The sequence below is a fragment of the Cinclus cinclus genome, chromosome 4 (genome assembly GCF_963662255.1).
Source record: "Cinclus cinclus chromosome 4, bCinCin1.1, whole genome shotgun sequence".
Lineage (NCBI taxonomy): Eukaryota > Metazoa > Chordata > Aves > Passeriformes > Cinclidae > Cinclus > Cinclus cinclus.
In genome coordinates, this window is record NC_085049.1 from 5,491,391 (window position 1) to 5,513,902 (window position 22,512).

Genomic DNA, 22,512 nt, shown 5'->3' on the forward strand with positions numbered 1-22,512 from the left:
AGAGCTGGAATGTAGGTGAGGCTAAATACAGGAATACCAGTGTTATGTGAATACCTAACAACAACAGGAATATTACCAATAAGGACATTTATATATTAACAGTATTTTTACTTCTAAGTTAATATGAATTGCTAAACCTCTTCAAGTGTTAAGTGAGGACTCACAAATTCACTGACATATAGAGCTAATCATTGTTAATCTTACTTTTACTGCTGGGGAAACTGAGGCAGAGAGGTTCAGTGACTTACCCAAGGCCACAGAGGGAGTCACTGTCAGAGCCAGGATTAGAGCTCAAGAGTTTCTGGCTCCCAGTTCCCAAGCTCAGACCACTAGACCATGGCCTCAGGATATTTCCAGCTGATCTTCAGTCTAAAAAAAAGTAAATTCTCAAGTATGTTACAAATATGTAACATATATATATATATATATATATATATATGTATATTTATATTTGTATACATACATATATTTATATATATATATATATTTCTTTTTACCTGAATGTAATGGTATGAGTGAAAACACATTGCTTATAATTCAGCACTGAAAATCAAACCAGTATATTTTATTTGAGTTACCTTAATTATACATATATGTATGGTAAAGCTCTCCTGAAAAAAAATATACTTTAAACTACAGCCAAAGCAAATACGTATTGTATTTCTCAGGGTAAGGAACAAATTGCCTTTCCAACCCAGCCAGCATGTCATTTATAATAATGGTGAGGAATGATAAGTTGCTCTGTGTGTAAGTAAACTCTATTAAGAAAGTCAGGTCCCCTGGTGAAGCTAGATCCTTAGTAAATTTTACTAGCTAAGCATTGAGCTCCATGTCAGAGTAATTACACCTCTTATCCACTGTGAGCTCTCTCTTAGCTTCTCCATATTCCTTAATTTCCCACTTCAGCTAATTTAGCAGTAAAATCACAAAGGTTTAAAAGGTTAGCTACCGAGGAACCGGCGCATGAATGTTCTGTTAAACTCCGTGCACTGAAATCGCATTATGGAGAAGAAGGAATTAATTAAGGACAATTAGGTAGTGATGGATCATTGACAACATATATACACTTGGGTGCTAAAAATTAATCTCCCCTGTAAAAACAATACATTGTGCATCTTCTCATCTACACACCAGCAAGTTTTACACTTGAAATATGAAATGGAAAGGCCCTCGAGCAACTTCTTCAAAAATACCCGGCATGTCTTCTGGCACTATTAAAACTACAAAATATGTTTAAAAAATAATATAGCTTAATTTTTAATAAATAATTGAAAAAGTAATGAGAATAGCAAAAGGAGAATAATTTTTTAAAGGCGGGAGATTTTAAAGTGACTGTAAGGACATTTGTTATATGAAAAGTACTTAGCATGTTAAAATTGCCAACAATTGTGTAGTACTGTCTTGCTGTCTTCTTTTACAAGTTGCCATATTGTTTCCTTGTATTGACAGTCAGCCTCTTAATACATAGATTGGCAGTTAGCCCAGTCGGTCCTCAATTCTAAAAGCCTCTTAGCAGATGAAAAATCTTTGGTTCATTCACACCTTGTAGAAAGAACAACAGGGCAGAAGTGACATCCAGATCCATTTAGAGTATACTTAGAGTCTGATTTTCCTTTGCCTTGCACCTTGTGTAGTCATTTATAGCTTTGCAAAGTGAGCACAAAATGGATATAAAACACGGCTACTCATGTGAGGAGAGAATTCTGATTTGGTTGCATTATTTCCAGAGGTGATCACGAAAAGTGCCAGCCAGTTGAAAAATCTGACTCTGCATAGAATGTGTAAACAATTTTGACACAAAATATAAAGTAAAAAGCAGCAGCCCTTTCCAAACATTTTACAGAAATTGCACTTTTGCAGCAATGGATATGTTGACTTGTTTACTTGAAACTTTCACAGAAAAAATACTAAATGCTTAACTCATCTACAGAAAACAAGTCCTATTTCTCCCTTTCTTTTAAAGAACCATATTTAACTAAGAGTCCTAAAGTATATTCTCACCTAAAAGGGAGCTCATGTCATCTATAAGATATATACAAGTCCTAACTTTCCATGTGCTGCTTCTAAACCCAGTATTTATAAAGTTACATTTCTACAAAACCTCCTGGAATCAATGTGAAAAGCTGGTATTAACACAACAGCTGCTCTCAGTCCATCAGAGTTCAACACTGTTCTGACTTTAGTATGGGTGACAAATTATTGTCAGCATTTATCAAACTGTGATATCTCTGCTATACGATCTACTATCAGTGTGATAACTCAAGACCTACTGCCAAAAATATCCTTAAGATGCAAGTTATATCAGCAGGAAAGGGCTGCTGATATTAGATTAATGAATGTGTTTTAACAAAATGGACAGTTAAAGAATGAAGGACCTAATCTGGCTGTTGCTGGAGATGTGGTCAAAAAATATTTCTACTTAAGAACAGGGTACAGTAACTAATTCAGAATGTCGGGACGTTTTTTCCCCATACTACCTGGTGTTCATTTTTCTGGCCCTTCCCAGCCAGAAGTCCTTCCTAGTTCATTTAAATACCATGATAGTGCATGACAGCTCATGTGTGTTGATTAGGAGCAGAAATAGCAGTTACTGCACTAGCAGCTGCACATCTGAGAGAAGTACTGCTACAGTAAATAATGCCTCTAAGTGTTTCTGTTGGATTTTTATCTTTTAATCACAGCCTTGCATTTCATGGAGTCATCTTAGTACACAGTTTCCAAATCTACTGCCATGGTCCAAAGCTTACTCTTCAACCAAGTAGCTAAATAACTTTTTTTTTTTTTTTTAATTCTTAATGTGTTACTAATACTGTATTATATGCTAGAATTTGTTGCAGGGTTTTGTATTTGTTTTTCTCTTGTCTTTTTTTCCCTCTCCCCCTTCTACATTCAGAGCTACTGTAAGCATTCTGAGTTGCTAATCTGGCTTGACTGGAAAGTACTGCGTGTTTGTTGTGTGTCTGCATGTGTGATACCAACTGTTGAAGACTGCTTGATGTTAGATGAGGGCTTATGCTCAGAGCTGTTCTACACTTGTCTCTCTGGCAAAATCTTTCCTTACCAATGACAAGGAGGTATCTGTGTGGAGAGAGCCTGTTTTACAATATTACACCTGCCGTGGTCTTAATTTTACGGATGGGGCATGATTATGATTTCCTTTGCATTAATCAAAGTCATGAGTCATTCCATTCATGTCAATAGCATTAAATAGCTATAGAGACAAGTAAGAGTTCAGAATCAGGCTTCTGGTGTTTAATCTGAAAGCATATTTGAATCACTTCATTAAAGACAGAAACTGAAGGATAGATCCTGTGCTTACTTTGCATTACTCAGTCATGCCATTAGCATTAAACATCAAATAAAGAGCTAAAATGACAGCTGGCAATGTGTCACAGTACATGGGGTTTCCGTTTACATCAGATACAGAAAATACCCCTGAATTAACAAGATTTAAGACTATATTTCAAGTATGATAAAATTATGGTATTAGATCTACTTGCCCTTGAATGTTGGCATTAACGTTTAAAAACCTTTTTTTCCTTCCCTTGTTTTTTTCTTTTTTTTTTTTAAATGTCACTCTTACATAACTTGAATGCAAAAGATTTACATAATTTGAATGCAAAAGATCTAAAGGCAAACTATATTTAAGCAAGACCTCAGAGACAAGTTAAGCTTTATAGCCATGTCCATAAGGAATATTATATCCAGTAAATACAGAAGCAAAAAGCAGTGATCACAATTCATAAAACATGTTTTGTAGGTATCTTATAAGGCATTGTTGACTCTCCATTTTTTAAAAAAGTGAAAATCATGTTAATTTTCTAAATACAGGCATTCTAAAACAATAACAGACTTTATACTGCTGTCTATCTCCTGCTCAGACAGAGAAATTGTGCAGGGGATGATGGGCATTAATTTAGTCCTCACTGATAAGTACTTTTAAGACTAAATATTCTTGAAATTGCACTTATTTAAATTACACTCAAGCTCCCTGTAAATCTAAAAAAAAAATAGATTATAAGGAGGGGAAATAATTTCAAGAAGCCTAGTAAGTTTTCAGAGAATTTCTTTATTATATCTCTTCAGATTTTTTCCATTTCTTTATGTCAAATAATTGCTGGCATTTGAGAACATTTTCTAGAAATCTGTATAATGTATCAACTTTATAGGCTCTAGAAACTATTACTGTTCGTACATACTTTTCAGCTTCACCACAAGCAAATGCCCCAAGACATCTAATCAGAGAACTGAGGGATTTATCAACAAACCAGAGCCAAAGGAAGCTGGGAAAAGGGATCTTTTGCTATATTTTCTGTAGATCTCACTGAAAACTAAAGACCTATCTATGCAACTTGTTTTTCCAGCATAGTTGGAATTGCAAAAAAATTTTCTTCGTAATTCCCAGTGAAAGATTTATTTTCACCCTGTTAGACCACACATTGCATTTTGCACCCTAAATTACCACAGCATAAGAAGGTTTGTGTATGTTGAAACAATAGGACACTGCCTTCAGGCTGGATAAAAATGTTAGTTAAGCCACTGGTGTCTTATAAGAAAACCTTGATACAATATCTACTCTTAGCAACCATGGGAATTACACATTTTCCTTTGTTATCTTTTCCAGTTTTGTACTTTGTGATAATACTGCTGTGTGTTTCAGCATGCACACTTGGGCACAAAATTAATATGAAGCAATAAACTTTACATGAAAGCGCCGAAAAACAATTAAAAATCTCACTTGTTGTTTTTTCAACGAACTAAAGTGAATAAGAAATTGAAGACGTATAGAACAGAGAAGTGACATACCGTGGTTGTCTTTATCCGTCCTCCTGGTTGTGTACAGGTCCAGCCTGATTTATTGATTAGCAAATCACAGCCTTCTCCTTCTAAACATGGAAGCATTTCACACCACTGTTTTGTTTTGATAATTCGTGCTATGAAACAGAAAAGGAAAAAGAAAAAAAAAAAAGCAAAAACAATTGGCAGGAGAATTCACATTTCACTTATCTCTAAACACTTTCTCATTTGAGTTGTCTATTTTCATTATCTGATAATTCAGCAATAGTTTATGATGTAGACAGCCCTAGGCAAGTTACAAAATTATTTGCAATACCTGCTGTGCCAAAAAATTTAGTTTCAAACTTAAAACCCAACCAAAAAACACAAAAGACAATTTTATTATAAATCAAAAGAACATCAAAACTAGGTGTTTTTCTAATTCCATGCTGCTTCCAATCAAGGAAACATTGCTAGGGGGACTAACAATTGAAGACTTACTATCCTAACTAAAAATTTTGGCGTCCCACAAATGGGATCCATTGTGCTGGACTCTTTACAAACCCGAGCAGACAGTCCTTATTCTGAAGTGATTGCACTGTAAATAGACATGAGACACGCAGGGGCAAGAAAAAAGCTATAATAAACAGTTACAGGGGTCAGTATAATGACAGCTATTATGAAACTCTGTGATACTTGCAATGGTAGGGATACAGTCAAGGGCAGAAACTAGGAACATAAGGACAGGTGTTGAATAAAGCAAAGGTTGAGAGATCATGAAGGAGACAGCAAGCTGAGGGAAAAGACAGGAACAAACAGCCTATTGCTGCAAGGAAAGAAGTCTAGCCAGGAAGGTTTCTGGCAGAAAGCTGGTGTGATATGTGTGCTGTGTCTACTCTTAATGCTTGTGTCTCTGGCAAGCCAGTTCTGCAAAATTTCCACAAGGTCATACACAGCATGTAGTCTTGGAACAACAGAGCCCTGACTGCAATACAGTAAAACAAAGGAGTCTTAAAGGAGAATTTTTTTCCTCAAGGTAGGGAGGCAAGGGGCTTTAATACCTGTACACTGCTTTCTGGACTATAATACTGTTTCTTTTGAGTTCACTTTGGTAGTATCTGGGTTTCTTCTCATAGAATAACAAACAATATTAGTAATATCTGGTATTCCATTATTCTTTCACTCTTCCTGAAGACAATACTGTAGAGTGGAGTGTTTAGGATACTTTTCATAAATTACATATACAGAGAGACACTCACTTATATGGTGCCATATGCTCATGCTAAATGAGGTAAGGTCTCTCAAACTAAATTTTGCTCAAACTATAAGGCTTGCAGCCTGCAGAAAATGGTCCCGAGTTCCTCCAGGGATCATCTCACCAATTCTTGTCTGGATTCTTGTCTGGATTACAAGAAAGCTTCACCACTTCAATTTATACATAAGTGTCCTAGGATTCTAGGCCAGAACTTGTTCCACATAGAGGGACACAGATCATGTCTTCCACACATGATGTGTGACACCAGTACACGTAACACAACTTCCATAATCATGAGGCCAGAAAAAAGAGAACTATAGGAGAAGCAGTGACATAAGAGTACAAGAAGCTTATGCTGCACCAAATTATTGTCCAAGGAGAATAAAACCAGACATTTATACCAGTGGCAGCTGCAGCTTTATGCTCACCTGAACATGTGATTCAGTCTGACTTCTTCTGTCTGGAACTACTTAAGAATACCATTCCCAATGCCACTGGATCATGGCAAGAAAGAGAAGTGCAATTTAAACTCTTTTAATGAAACCCTTTCCAATATTTTCTCGCAAAACAACTTGTGTCCTCAGCTCTGGTATAATTATCGGTAAGCTCTAGCAATATAACAAAACCTGATTTCTTTCAGTGGAAGCTCAATCTGAAATTCATATTAATATTTTAATTATAAAACCTCTTTAGTGCCTAAATGTCTACATAGGAATTTGCAATGTTCATTAGGCAATATATAAATCAGTGGTGAAATTATTCAAAACTACAGTTTTGAATAATAAAAAACTGCTAGGTTTTTATAGCACATAATACACATAAATGGGGATTCTACTTGGGCACCAGAGGTACTGCTCTACTGATAACTGGATCATATCAGTTTTTGAGATTAACCACTCCTCTGCAACAGATACTAGCTTCATCCTTTCTCAGTGAAGGTATTCTTCCAGTTACAGGCTTTACAGAAAAAGCTCAGTAAAATGGTAACACCAAATCTGACCCACTTGCATGCATATCTTTCTTAATTCACACACCACAATGGCTATTTCTATAAATGTTTCAACCATATGAAGGATCACTGAAAGACAGAATAGTAAGCTAAAGTCAGAAATATCCACTAGATTGCCTTTACTATCTCAGCTAGGAGGTTTTCCTGGAAACATTACTTGAAGTAATCTTATTTAAAAAAAAAAAAAAAAAATCTGAATTACTCTCAGTGTTTGCTTGGCTGCTATTGGTATTATCACAAATCCATGGGGTCCTTGCTCTGGGTACTTGCTATATCCACACAAATTTGAAACAGACCAAGGGTATTTTACAAAACATAAATTCTAAAACATTTCTGTGCTGTGTATAGACCAGCTCACACATTTAGGCCTCGAGAATCAAAACTTATTTTGTAGTGAAAAGCTAGCCAGCTCAATGGTTTGAAGATAATCAATATCCAAACTATGCTTCCTGAGCCCCCACACCCTGTTCCAGCCCTGCTCCCCACTGAGCTCTCTTCCCCATTCTGATTTTCACGTCCCTTTAGTTCTGCTTCCCCACCCACTCATTGCTCTGCTTCAGGGGCTTCACCTCACACACAGTGCCATGAGGGAGGCCCTGTTCTTGACTCCAGGACTACACCTATTCTTGTATTTTCACTTTTTGGTTTGCACATTATATCACAGTATGAGAGCGAAGCTCAATGTGTAATATAGGAAGGGACCAAAATGTACAACAATTTTTATCAGCATAATATCAAATAATTTTCATCAGTAATTGAAACTGAGTTACACTAGTCAAAGCAAAGGAATATAGTGTATTTCCTGAGGCAGTGTAGTTACCTTTTTACTGTGTATATTCACCAGGGGTGTAATTCAGCCCTCTGCAGACAAGAAAGCAAAAAGCCTATCAGCTTCTTCAAATCCACTCCGAGCTCCATTATAAAGAATTAGGTGCCAATTAAAAGATACACAGGCTTTGTGCAGAGCTTCTGCAAAGGACTGAATTTCAGCTTTAGAATCTGTGTTGACACTACCTTGGATCTCCTAAGAAGGGCTGTGCCTCGTCACTTGAACTGGAGTTAATTTGAGGTGACATTGCTCAGCACATGGCAGAATTGCTTTCCCGGGTAGTGCCATTTGAACTGGAGAACAAATGGACTCTATCCAAGGGGTTCTCAGGCAAACAGTTTTGAGGCACTGGATGCAAGCAGATGTTGTATCAACAAACTACCCACCAATGTGATCTTAACTGTTTTGTAAGACGGAGAAACTTGCAATCGGTTTCCAGTTATTAGCAAAAAATATCTCCATTCATGATCAGCACAGTCTAATTTAAGACTGCTCAACTGAGTAGTGTTTCAAAACACCACAGATTGTTTTCTGCTAAATACTGCAACTAGGCAAGCTTTGTCAAGAAGCCTCTCATCTATATAATATATATATATTATGCATATATATATTTATGTGTATGTATATATATATTTTTTTTTTTCTATGGAAAATCAGGTTTATTTTCTAGATATTATTTTCCCAAATTCACCCTGCACTCAGGGAATTATCAATCTCTGCATGCCTTGTCAATCTTTTAACTGAAAATCATCAACTGTTTGTCATAATAAAAATACTGAGATAGGCCTTGTCCAGCAGCAGTAAAAGCAAAAACTTACAGCCATATAAAATATGGTAAATTAAGAAACTCAGATTGTTACTGTTTGTTATCTCCTATTGTTTTTTTTTTCTTTTTAACATTGGAGAATGAATTTGGAAATAGAAATAAAAATGTACTTTATATTTGCGGATTAAGAATACTGATTGAAACAACATTTGGATACTGACACATTATTTCAGAACACATTATGCTCCTATGCATAAAAGGTGGTGTGCAAAGTGAATATTTATGCACTTATATATTTATGAAGTATAATCAAAATGATGATGAATTAGCCTAAATAAAGTTTTAAAAAAATAAGGAAAAAAAAAAAAAGTAGTGGAGAGGAAGCAGGGACTAGGGAAAATTTCTCCCGAGCAGAACACAACATTTTGAGACATAGTTCTTAAATGAGAACTTAGCTCACCTATATATTTTACAGAATGGTGTTCTTCTTCATATTATTTTTTTTCAATGTTAACTTTTAGCATTTAATGCAAGCTGCAACACAAATTGAAGAAAATATTTCTTTTTTGACTTTTTTTTATGACTTTGACATATATTATTTCACTGTGGTTTGCCTTGAACTTTGAAGAAGGCTGATCAGCATAGTGGATTCCCAAGGTTCAGAAAAGCCTTTGGCTTCACCGTTTCACCGTAGACAAACACGTTCATTCTAGTGAGCTTTGCCTGCCCTGCTAACACTGAATAGGACCCCATCTTTTATAATTACTTACCTCCAAATGATCCCAACCAGTTTCATCATCTCACTCATCTCCTAGCCTTTTAAAAATGTTATCTGATATTTTTCCTTTTTCTGTTTTCTTTTTTTTCCAACTCTAGCTTTTTGTTTTTACCATTTCCCTCCTCTGCCTGATTCAGTTCATATACACTATCCACCTATCAAAGATTCCCAAACATCTTGCAGAACTTCCTATGATTAGCTGGTTCTGCCTACCTATGACTGGTAAATGCTGTTCATTGTCCCCACTGTGCACAGAGGTTAATCATCTTGACCAAGGTGACACAAGAATTTGTTGCACAGCTGGAAACAAAACCTCAGAATTCTTAGTGATCACTAGACTGGAGACCTTTTTGTGTCCCTTTTTCTTTCAGAGAGAGAATGTACTTTAATATGTATACATAAAAAAATTAAACAACAATAGAAATATGCAAAGTAATATACTTTCAAAAACATATATCAGTTAAATTGCAGAGGCAGGAAAGAGGCCATCAGAAAGACAAACTGAATCACAGCACTCTAAGACACTGCAATCATGAACTGTCTTTAAAGCAGCAATTTGACTGTAATAGTGTAAAAGCCCCAATGTCAATCTATTTTACAACAAGGAAACATCACGAAGCTTGGATATCTTTTACAGCAGTCATTCTGCTTCCCTAGAAAGAATTGAAGCACTGCTAATTCACAAAGAGTTAGATTGTCTCAATTATTTATAGGGCATCTAGAGCAAAGACTATTTAGTTCTAAGAACAGCAATATAGCAATGTCTAGACACCTATTTTATCATTTAGCTCTTGCTGTCAAGATTGGGAGGGATGCTTGAGCTGAGCTTGAGAAATATATGGGAAAAAGTGATCTCCTGTGGGCTGCAGAGAAGCTACAAATTGAGATCAGGTAACTAGATCATGAGTAAAAGATTGAATGACAGGGCAAAGGCTTTTCCTGCAGCTTATCCAATCATAGTTCCACTGAGGGATAAATCTTATTGCAACCCCTGGGTTGAGAAAATACCATCAATGTTCACCTGTACCCCGAAAAACAATGAAAATCTGGCTTTATTAGAAATGATACAGATTGCACCTTGTACAACACGTATTTAGGAGGACCAGGACAATACCTAGGAGACAATCTCCAAATTATGCATTCATCCATATTATCCCAAACAAAGACTCCCTAAGGGACACTACTGCCAGTTACATGAGTGCTCCCTAGGAATTTAGGTGAATTAGCTGGCATACAAAGTTATTGGATTAAACTGAGTGAATGCAGGAAGCCTAGTAAACCACCGATGCAAAAACTTGAAAATGCTTTGAAAAAGTAAAACCAAATTTAAACTACTGCATTTAGGCATCCAAGTATTCGTTCAGTTTTATGACATACTTAGTGTTTTGCTGTATCTTCATAAAACTCTTTGAAATAAATATATACTACATCTTAAAAATGATCACACAAAAAAAACCCCAAAAAACTGAAGTATAATCCAGATTCTAGGAGCACTGTCATGAAATTCAACAGCTCTTATCTTTTTTCCTGTTTGAGTCTCCAAATAGAAGAATTTCTTCATTATGGTACTCCAAACAATAAATAAATAAATAAACAATGAAAAACATATGATACTAAATGCAAAGGAACATGATGCCTGCCTTTTGTTGTTCAAAACTAGAATGTATTTTTCTGATCTCTCTCTTTTTAGTTCTTTGGAAACTTCAATACTATGTGACAGTGATATAGTGATAGCTACATTACATTAGTCTACATCCAGATGTTCAAATATTTGTATGACAGAAGCATTATGCTAACATGGAAAGTGTCCTACAAATCAGCTTCACCATCAAGTCATGTCTGTTTCTATTTTACTTTTCAAGGGCCAGTATTCTTCTGTTTCTAATTGCTCTCATTTGAGATTGTAATATATCTGTGTATTTGTTCTCAACTCCTCAGTCTCTCACTGGCAAATACTACTCTCATTGGCAAAACTGCTTATTTGGAAAAGTAATGCAGCGAATATAACATATTTTCTAACTACCTAAAAAGCAGTCAAAGAGAAACAAAAAAAAAAAAAAAAGAAAAAAAAATTATCATTTACTACATTTCACAGGGTCACAACAAGCATCCTGACAGTTATAATAAATTATGAATGCTGATAAAATTGGCATGTTGAATTTTATTTAGGGACAATACATGTGCTTCTAGTCTCTTCAAAACTAGCGTTTTCAAACTAAACATTAAAATGCCTGTGCTTTGAATAGGCAACCTAGCCTATAACTTTGCCCAGTATTTCAACACTTGTCTGAATATCCATAGATGTACATACTCAATGGTTTTCAATCTATAAATGATCTTACTTCTTTATTGTCTGTGGGTATTTAGCATTTGCTGTCTAATAAGAGATGCTAATGGAACACCTACCCCTAGAGAAAGCTTTTGTCAGGACTCAGTGTTTTCTGTTTCTGTCCCCTGCTGTTCTGCCCTGCTGTATTCAATTAGTGTGCTGTAAACAAAGTAAAAATTAGTAAAAAATCTGATCAGTAATATGCCAGCAAAGACTCCTTCAGAGACAGAGTTTTCATCATATTTCACATTGCTGCCAGCACATTGAGAACAGCAAATTTCACTGGAAGGGGCAGCAATTGCAGACCCAAACAAGAAAATTTGAAAAAGAATAGATAAAGAATAGAAAAGGACCAAAATGGGAAGTAGTGGGAAAAGAGATACTAGGGAAAAAAAAAAAAAAAAAGGCAAGAAAAGAAGGAAAAAGAGGAGAAATCCCAGGTATACGTAGTAGCTACTGAAGCTAATGGGCAAGGTCAAAAACTTGAGCAACTTGTTCGGTGGAGTCAATACGACAGTGTAGGTAAGAGAAGGCAAAAGACCAGAACCTTTTGGGTTTTCTTAGGTACACCAGTTTCAGTCCTCCTGATGATACGAGCAGAGAACTGCAGTGGAAGACCAGATTGACTGTGGTTAGAAGTCAAATGAGAACTGATCAGATACTTCCTGCCATCCCTATGTCATGCAGAGAAGGCTGGGCAGCTGTGGAAGAGGGGGAAGGACCCTGAGAACTGTCCTAGCTATGAAACATGCAAATATACAAAGGTAACCTCTGAATACACAGTGAAGCAAGGATTTTAAGGAGGATGCCACAGTAATAATTGAACTTGTTCTAGGTTACATGGTCAGAGTTTTCAGAGCCATGGAAAAAAAGCCGGGAATAAAAGATTATGAAGCTGAAGTGGAGGAAGGGTGGCAGGAAAGTTATACATTAACCTCACAAAAAACATTTAAACACAGACTGAACCTCAGAGCATAAATAGTCATGGATACGGATAACAAGGAATAACTGGACACTTCACCCTGTCTGCAGCTTCACATTTGACAGCACAGTACTGATTCTGTGCTTACAAAACACACACCAAAACTATAGCCAAGAATCAAGCTCCTTCTTGGGACTCTAGCTGCAGAGAGTTCATGTACCCAGTCTCACTGGGTACCTTTAATAAACTCTAAATATACTTAGTAAGGAAAATATAAAAAGAACAAAAAAGGAAAAAAAAAGAAAAAGGGAATAAGAAGCACTCTCCATTTGAAAATTGCTTTTGCATGGGCAAAGCAATGAGAACCAGAATGTGAGGTCTTGTGCTTGAGGACAGAAATCCGTTAGTCTTTAATCTTTTGACAGCTATTTCTGGGAATTTAAATTAATGTTATTCACGTGTATTCAAGCAGGCATTTAGCTGAGTGGCTCTGCTGTGGCCCTCATTGCTTTTAGTACTTTCCAAGTCTGGTGTCAGCATGTGTATTGCTGCTGTGACATGGTGGTGACATTTTATTGTGCACTGAAAGAGATAATAATTCAGCTGTTCTCAAGTACAATGGGCCTCCTTTGTCAACAGCCAGAGCAATGGGAAACTCTGCCCTCCTTTTGCCATGTATGTATGAACAGAACATGGAAGCAAAATGAGTTGAAATGAGCTCAAGGACTAGCACAGAAACAGACTAAGCTGTTGATGTGAGAACAATTAAAACTATTTGAGAAGGGAACTCACAAATGAAGCTGTACTTATCTCCTGCCCAAAATGTGTTCCCCCCTATTCCACATGACTAGATGCTGTGTTACAGTAAACAGTATGTTGTTTTTTTTTTTCTTTCATCAAATATTAAAAATCAGCTACGATTATAATAGGGTTTTTGAAACAAATCAATGCCTCAAGAATGAAGATTAAGGAAATAAGCCACAATAAAACTAGTGAAACAGGATAAAAGAAAAAGTGACCTATTGTTATGGTAGCACTTTTCATAGCAAGAATGCAATTAATATAAGCATTTATGATTCTTTTGAAACTTGTGTCAGTGACCCAGGAAACTTATCATAGGGAACTGTGATGTTGAGCATTAAATATCTTGAAAACTGGCCTTCAACTATGACTTCTGCTTTCACTAGTCAGTGTTTGACCAACAGAGGAGCAAAAGTGTTAAAATACAGCAAAGATATTAGTTTATATAACATGCATTGTATTGGTACGCTGTCCATGGGGAAGCCCTATTACAGGTGCATGTGTTATATCTCAACTCACAGTCAATCACACATCTTGTCACACAGCAGTTTGATATTATGGCTGTGAAGAATATGATTTTTGACTGACAGGTTAGGTCATGTGAATTTTTTAATGTAGCTTTCCATCTATACAGAAATATCACTGTTCCTTACCCCAAAATTTTGTGATCTAATACAATTTTCCTAATTTTGTGCATAATTTGGGCAATTGTTTTTCTCATTACTTAGTCAAGCTTTCTCTCTAGGTACGCCAGTATTTTGTAAGAATAAAAAAAAATACAAATGAGTGTCTTCTATTGACATTAGGTTCCTATTTTTAATTTTTTTTTTTAATAATGCACATACGATTGGAAGACAGATACCTTAAAAAGACAATGCATCTCTAAAACTCAGTTAATGCATGGACAGTTTTATTTTGTGTACCTAATGGAACAAAAAATTGATTTTCAAAGATCCTGTAGATTCTACTACCTAAAAGTTATTAACACTGCAGATCAGAAGGAGCTCTAAAACAGAAATATTCACTGATTAGAAGGAATAGTCTTTCTTGACCTAAGAGGTGATATTTGGTGTATCAGAACATGTCCAGCAAATCTATGAACATCTATGTGTTCATGATATTCCTATCTTTTTCACCATCAGAAAACCTAGCTTTGAATTTCCAAAATTATTTCTGTGAAATCAGACTAGAAGGATTGTCCACAAGGTGAAAGAGAGGGAAATGCTGCCTCTCTCCCAGTGCAGGCAATGCATGTGTTCCCATGCTGCAGCCACTCTGTTTGCAAGCAGGAGGCTTGTCCCTTGCTTGAGGCAGCTTATACAATTCAATGGCAAAGGCAAAACTTCTCAGTTTTACAGATTTTAGTATTATTCCTGTAGGACTCATTTAACTCTCATAGGTGTATCCTTGTCTTCCTTTACTAAACTCCAAATGATTGAGTGGTCTACTGTCAGCTATAACAAAGCCATATCTCTAACAAAACACTCTGTGTTTCTAAAGGTTAATTATCTAAACTTTAAATCTACTGCTCTTGCTTTTTTTTTTTAAACACTGAAGACCATCTTAAGGAAAATAAAATAAACTAAACATCAACACTGGACACAAACAGGAGATAATAACCCAGAAAATTAACTGGAATAGAAGCAAGTTAGAATATTCCATCTGCGGGAATGCAACTGTTTTCTTTTAACAATAACTGTCTGAAAAAGAGCTTTCTCAAGTGACTCTTACTTTGTAGGAGAAATGGGGAAATCTCATTGGAAATATCTACAATTTGTAACAATGCAAGTACAAGATCACAGTCCTGACTCAGGCAAAACCTGAAATGGGTTTCTTGAGGGTTCTTCTCAACAAAGCACTGCTTGACTGAGTCTGCACCTTGGAAATAGCCCCTTGCAGATTAAGAAATAACAACTGATAGTTCTTGATGCTTCTCTTAAGTACAATACTGAACTATTTAAGTGCTCATTTAGAGTCAACATTTTAAACATACAAAAAAATTATCTTAAAGAAATCCCCCCAGGGAAACCCCACAATTTTTTTTTTTAATTATTTTCACATAGCAAAATGGCCCTTTAAATTATCCTAGTATGCCTAACTATGTTATTAGGTATGTATGTGTGTATTTCTGCATCTATGGTATTAGGAATAAAATAAAAGTTGTTGTTACTACATCATTGCAGTGTTTTACTCTGGTCAACAGCATAACCACATTAGTTTAACCACTTTAGTTGTAGTGGAATAACAGAATAACTTGTATTAAAGTGTAGAATAGTGAGCACACTTCCTCCTGTGGAACTGACAAAACACTTTCATAATTCCCTAACTGTAGAGCCTATTTAAATGTTTCAATTCCTTTATGTTCAAGAATGGAAATATGCATACGTTAGCATATATTACATTCCTTCTTAATAATATTAGTAAACATAAAATTATTCAGCTATCTTATGCCATTATCAGCATACTGTGTATTCTAAAGAAATCTTCAAATTCCTAAATTTTGGCTAGTGAAAAGGTAGATATCTTTAGCTGCCTGTTACAAAGATTCCTCATCTTATCAACTTAGAAAATATTTGGGAGAATATGTTCATGAAAACACGGGAGAATAATTTCATGAAAACAGACACAGCCTCACAGTATGGAGACTCACAATGTCTACCACGTACACAAGCAGGCACTGTAGTTTTCTGAAAGCCAACACCTCAGAGCACATGTGACAGAGGTATATATAACACAGATACAAATTTATTAGCAGATTCTTCAGCAGCTTTGCTGGAATATGAATGCTGGGGGTTTTTTTGGCATTTTTCTGGGGTTTGGGCTTTTTTTGGTTGGTTGGTTTTGGTTGGGGGGGGGTTGGTGGATTTTTTTGTTGTTTCAGGGTTGTTTTTTTTTTTTAAAACAAATCTGTAGTGGATGCTACAGCTTCAGTGCCCTGTTTATTACATGTATGGTCTTGACTACTTGAATCTGTGCAACCCATTCAAAAACAGACTGCAAAATGCCAAAGAGTTTCTTTCACTTCCAGCCTTGCTCAAGTTTTCTTTGAGGCAGTGCTCATCTGAATCATTGCCTGTTTCTTGCTTACAAAACATTCATATTCAAAGCACCATTAGCACAATAGCAATTAACAAAGAGCCTTTTATGCCAACGTGCTACAACTTCATGTCACACACCCTTTACAGGAAAAAAAGTCTTTTTTCTTCTTTCCAGTATCAGTGAAGCACTCATGCCATGGGAAAAGAATGCTCCCTTTCAGTGCAGAGGGGACATGACAGTGCCTTATGTGAATCTACTCTACGTACAACTGAGGGGAAGACAAGGTGACCTAAAAGATCTTTCTCATTTCTAACCCCTATGAAAGTTTCATGGTATCAGGAATTGCATATTAACAAGCAGATGTAGGATTTTGTGTGGAAATGGCGCAGTGCTTCCACGGGATGCTTTTTCTTAATTTTTATCTGTGGCAAAGGAGAGGAAAAGCACTTTTAGGTTTGTCGCAAGTATGATCAACATAAACAAGAAAAGACAGCAATTAGCCTTGAGTCATTCACAGCAGTCATTCCCAAAAAACTGCTAACACTGAGCAGTAAATGGGAAGCAGGAAGAATTTGCAGCTATATCATGCTAGGAACTGGTGGTGTTTGTTGCCAATGCTGCACCAAGTTGCCACATTGGCACTAAGACAAACACTGAGTTTTGCCATGAAGTAAGACTGTTTCTTTATGGTATGCTGTGGATGCAATGATCGTATTAACTAGAGAAGAACAAGAGAAAGTGGAAATGTTTTATAATTCCTCCTAATAATAATTACAATTTATATGCAATTTCACAAGACAAAGGCGTGAGAAAAGAGTATCACAGGGTTGATCGAAAAAACACAGAACACAAACATTTGCAATGAAGGCATATAGGCAATATCAAAGCATTTTACAGTAACGTAAAGATAGATATGAGAATATAACTGCCCCAAAACATCTTCAGTGTCAGTCACAATATTTCCAATACCTGAACTACACAACCCTGTGACATGTTAATAAACTCAATCATTCAGGAACAGCTGTAACATTGTCTAGAATCTGTTACCCTGAGTTCCCACTAGCACAACACACACTGGTAAAACAAGAAACAAAAAAGAAACGACCCCTCAAAGGCTCTTGTGTGCCTTTATTTCACACTGAATAAGCAGGCACAGTACAGCCTGCTGCTGAGCCTTTCCTTACCAGTTGGTCAAAACATGGATAGACTCTTGGTTACAGCTCCTAATGTGTTGATCAACTGACCCAGAATAACAAAGACTAAGGGTAAGCAACACAGAAATGACTATACTGGATCAGACCTGAATCAGCCTGGTTTAACATCCTGCCTCTGCGAGTAGCCAGAGGGATGTGTAAGAACCCAGCACTAGCCAGCTGCCCCTGTTTCTCTATGTTCTAGCAAGAACTGTTCTAAGAAATAACTTAATACACTCAGATTTGTTTCTCCATTACTGCTTTGCAAGCTGCTGATTGAGGGGCAAAGGGTGGAAATTGTGCATCTCAGAGGAACAATTAACTTTGTTCTTGATTCCCTGAGGCGTACGGTAAGCCATAATACCATAAATTAATCCAAGGGGAATTTGCCATAATAGATCCAAATTGATAGCATTAAAAATGTTCATACATTTGTGTTTAAAAGTGTCTCTTTTTTGTGTTTTGTTTTTAAGCATTTTTTATTGCCAGTTTGCGGGGAAAATAACACACCATAATTTTTTTTTTTCCATTAAAATACAGAAAGTGTTGCATATGCATCACACATTAATCACAGAAGAATTAAGGACAGAGGAAAACAAATATGATAAATCACACATCCTTTTGCCTGAGATATAATACAGCGTCAGGCCTCTATACCTCATTAACTACTGTGTTTGCCATTAACACTTCACAAAAATGTGTGAATATATAGCTGCATCGTGAAGCTGTTGAAAAAGAAAACTGTCTAATTTTTTCCGTTTCATCTTCTTCTATATATTAGATGAAAATCACCCATACAGCATACATTTCCTGGCTTAAAATACAAACATTTCCTTTACAATGGAATCTGCTAGGTATTCCATTCACTGTAATACCTACAGCACATTATTTCCCCTTGACCCCAGTACAAAATCTTTCCTAAAAAAATCTTGACCTGCTAATACACTTTTCTGTTCCATTCAGCTTCCTACACAGCACTCAGTTGTGCTGGACCCAAGAGCCTCTTGGTAGGAGATGAGCAATGTGGCTCTCATTTATCATGTGCACTCTCACTCCCAGGACAAGAGGTGCATAGGGTAAATGTTTTGTGCAATATTTTGTTGCCTCTGCTTTTCTTAATGTGAATATATATATATATATATATATATATATATAAGTTAGGGAAAACAAATCAATTAAACAAATCCTGGACATAGAGTGGAAAGTGCTGAATCTTATCCTTAGCTCTTTGAAAAATTTATTTCAGTTGAAGTTAGGCCATGGACTGCTTTCCTTAGCACAGCCAAATGAGGCTGCCGAATGCACTCTCATTCCTGCCCTCTCTTGTCAATAAATACATATTTAATTATATTAACTTCAAGACACTTCCTGAAACATCTATCCTCTCTTCCATAGCAGCTTTCAAAACAGCTCTCAAATTAAGAAATCACATTCACTTCCTGAAATTCCTAAATATATCCCATGTTTCAGATATCAGAAAGACTATTCTATTTAGATTCATTGATTCAGGAAAAAGATGGCAACTGCTTTCATCAGGCTCTCTGGCACATAGCCTTAATACTGGACAATTTTAAAAACAAACCCACATTTATTGTAAAGCAAAGCATTAAAATTTGGAACATGAAAAGAGAATACTACAAAAAATTCTGAATGCTAATATCCAGCTTCATACTAGATGTTACTTCAGTATCTTACCCACTTGGGGTGCTAGTGGTCTACCTTATTATTTAATAGAGAGGAACTTACTGTAGTTAAGGACCGAACTCTGTTTATTTTTTTCTGATTCTAAAGATTAAAGTCTATAAAAATGAGAAATTGTTTCTCCTTAGAAGAGTCACTGGTAATCACACTCATACCCTTTAGTATGTTTGCACTCTTACTGCTATAGTTTTATATACCTTTTGTGCAATTCATGCATAGATCATGACAAATATTCATACATGCAAGTACATGAGCAGTATATTTATCCTGAAAAATGCGCAGCTTCTACTTTGTCCCAAGAGCTTGACAGGGACAATATACATTAAATTAATGAAAAGTTAGCAGTTCTGGCATTTAGAACAGCTCCCAAGCCTGCACTCCTTCCTTCAGCTTTTGTGAACATGAAGAGCTCCTGCTTTCACAGCTTTTTGTGAAGTCAGAGTCAGGAGCTGAGAACAGACTCTGAGTATACTCTGAGTATACTGGCTACATCACTCTGTTCCTTTAAGTTATGGTGTAAAATGTAAATAAGATTTAACATCTTCTGGTGGTGTAGGCATTAGGGAACAAATCAGCTGAGATGTATGTTGCCAAAGATATATTTCATTGGAAGATTTTTTCAAAGGCTTCAGGATTATGTTTCAGTCAAAAATGGCAAAACTAGCTGCAGCCTTAACACATACAGTCAACTACATATGTAACCTGCCATTATAAAACTGACTCATTAAAACAATGGGCCAGGAGTAACCTTGAAAAAGGATTTTGAAAGATTATTGGTAAAATAATGTAAAAAGAAATGCTTTAATATAGCAGTGGATAAAACTAAATCTGGGTAGGAAAAAATACATGTTCTTACCTACTCTGACTTAACATCAAAGGCTTAGCAGAAATGCAATTCTCACTGACTATCCCACAGTCAGAATCACTGAAGTATAATTCCAAACTTTCTAACAAGAGTTTTTAAGGTCTCTGCTTTTATGTCCCTTTTTACTTCCTTTTGCAAGTTCCTAGAGTATGATGCAAACTAAATAGCTATTATTACCAGTATAAAGAGTATTTATGTCTTTTTTTCAAGTGGTATAAAGCAGAATAATACCACTGAATGAAAGAAATCTGTTTACATTAATGCTAAATCTAGAACTGCTTGTGTTTATTAAACATTCAGATTTTTCACTGAGATTTTATGTTTATAAATCCATGCGAGCATATCTTACAAATGACAACATTGTAGTTGCTCTTGGATACAAGAAAATTCAAAATCTCTGTTACTTGAGAGAAAATGAAAGCACTGTACTTCACATCTTAGCTGCAACCGCTGTTCCTAATACAGCAAACAAAAGCAGAAATCAACTTCGTGCAAAACAGCAAATTGTCTCAATCATTAAAATGTGTGAACTTAACTAGGTTAAGAAAGAAAAAAAATAAAATAGATATATATTTGGAAATATAAAAGCAATACATGTTGAGAAAATATCTGAAACTGGAAAGCAAAAGAGCTGTTAATTTATTTTATGGATGACAGCCTGTAAGACCAGCAAGAATCATTGCAGTTCTATATTCTGACCTCCTGTATGATGTCACCCAGAGGAATTCCCTGCATTCATCACTCTACTCACCACAGCTGGCAGTAACTCTCTAGAGCTACTAGAGGAAAACTAGAGGACGGTTTTGGAGAACAAACAGAAAACCCTGAGTTTAAAAATTTCAAAGCACAATTCCAGTGACATATCCCAAAGGACAATGGTATTTGCTTGTAGAAACGTATTGTGCTTGTTTTGCATTTTTTAAAGTCAAAGTTACAACACTGGTACCTTAAACTCTGTACTCCAGAGTTAGGGATGGAAGATGCCTCAGGAGATTTCTAATTCTCTTTACTCTTAATCAATGTCTTGATTAGCAATAACTTCATACAGCAAAGCATGTTACTTTCATCATCACCAAAACTGTTTTCAAAACTCTTAAATTTGTCAATATCTTTCTTATTGAGTTGTGAACATAAGGACTGAGCACACTAATATATTAAAATCTGCCTTATGCCTTAAAAGTGCAACAATGGGTTTTCCTATATTCACCCAAGCTTTTCCAGACTTTTGTCTGTAAGATATTCACCTTTATGAGCATTTTCCTTCTTCCAAAGCTTTGATTGCAGCATATATACTGGATCTGCCCGGGCTGGAGGTAATTTTCTTCATAGCAGCTAGCATAGTACGTTAGACTTGTTATGACAAATGCGTTGGTAACAAACTAGTGATTTAATTATTCCTGAGCGGTGCTGCACAGCAACAAGTCTTCCTTTGCTTTTCTTTCTGCCCTCCCACAGAGAGCAGGCTGGGGATGGGAAAGAGGTGTGAGGGGACCCTCTTGCAACACAGGATATTCTGTGATTCTGTGCTAGCTGATTCAAACTGACCACGGATATTGCATGCCATGTAATGTCCCTCCCATCAGTAAAAATGGCTGGGCATTGGTCTGCTTGGGGGAGGTGATGTGCAATTGCCTTTGCATTGCACCCTCCCCCTCTTGCTATCACATTAATTCTTTGTCTTGACTCTTAGTACTTTTTTTTTTCTTTTTTTACTTATTTTTGCTCTTCTCACCCCTATTCTAGAGCAGGGACTGGGAGTGAGGGTCAATAAGCAAGCAGATGGTGGGTGCTTCAGTTGCTGGCTGTGATAAACCCAATAGAGCCTATTAAAAGATACAGCTCACATGGCTACACACACCGTACCATCCGACAATGCCCCTGAAGATTTACTGGATAATTCCCAGTCTTGGCCTTTGGAACATTTGGGGAAAAAAAAAAACAACCCCTGATATGTGTAGCCTTTACAGCAATCTATGCTGCCTACTTTCTGGATCACCTCACAGACAGAAGCGAATTCCTAGAGCTGTTTGGGTTCATGAGGCATAATCCTTCAGTGCAATGCAGCAGATCTCACACAACTTTCTTTCCATATCATTCTTCCATCTCATTATGAGTTCACATACAGTTTGTTTTTTCAGGGACAGGACGTAGTAAAAATCTTATTTGTAAGAGCCCAACACATCATGATACTGCACAGGAAAAGCACTCCATGTGCAGCCACAATTAGAGCCACAGCTATAAGAAGTGCC

General features: G+C 36.3%; 1 protein-coding gene across 1 annotated transcript in view; it reads right to left on the reverse strand.

Moving 5' to 3' along the window:
* TAFA5 (TAFA chemokine like family member 5) overlaps positions 1 to 22,512 on the reverse strand; it is a 420,403-nt gene that overhangs the window by 86,756 nt on the left and 311,135 nt on the right. The window contains 1 exon segment of the mRNA XM_062491589.1: positions 4,807 to 4,934. Within this exon segment, the coding sequence (XP_062347573.1) occupies positions 4,807 to 4,934 (128 nt within the window).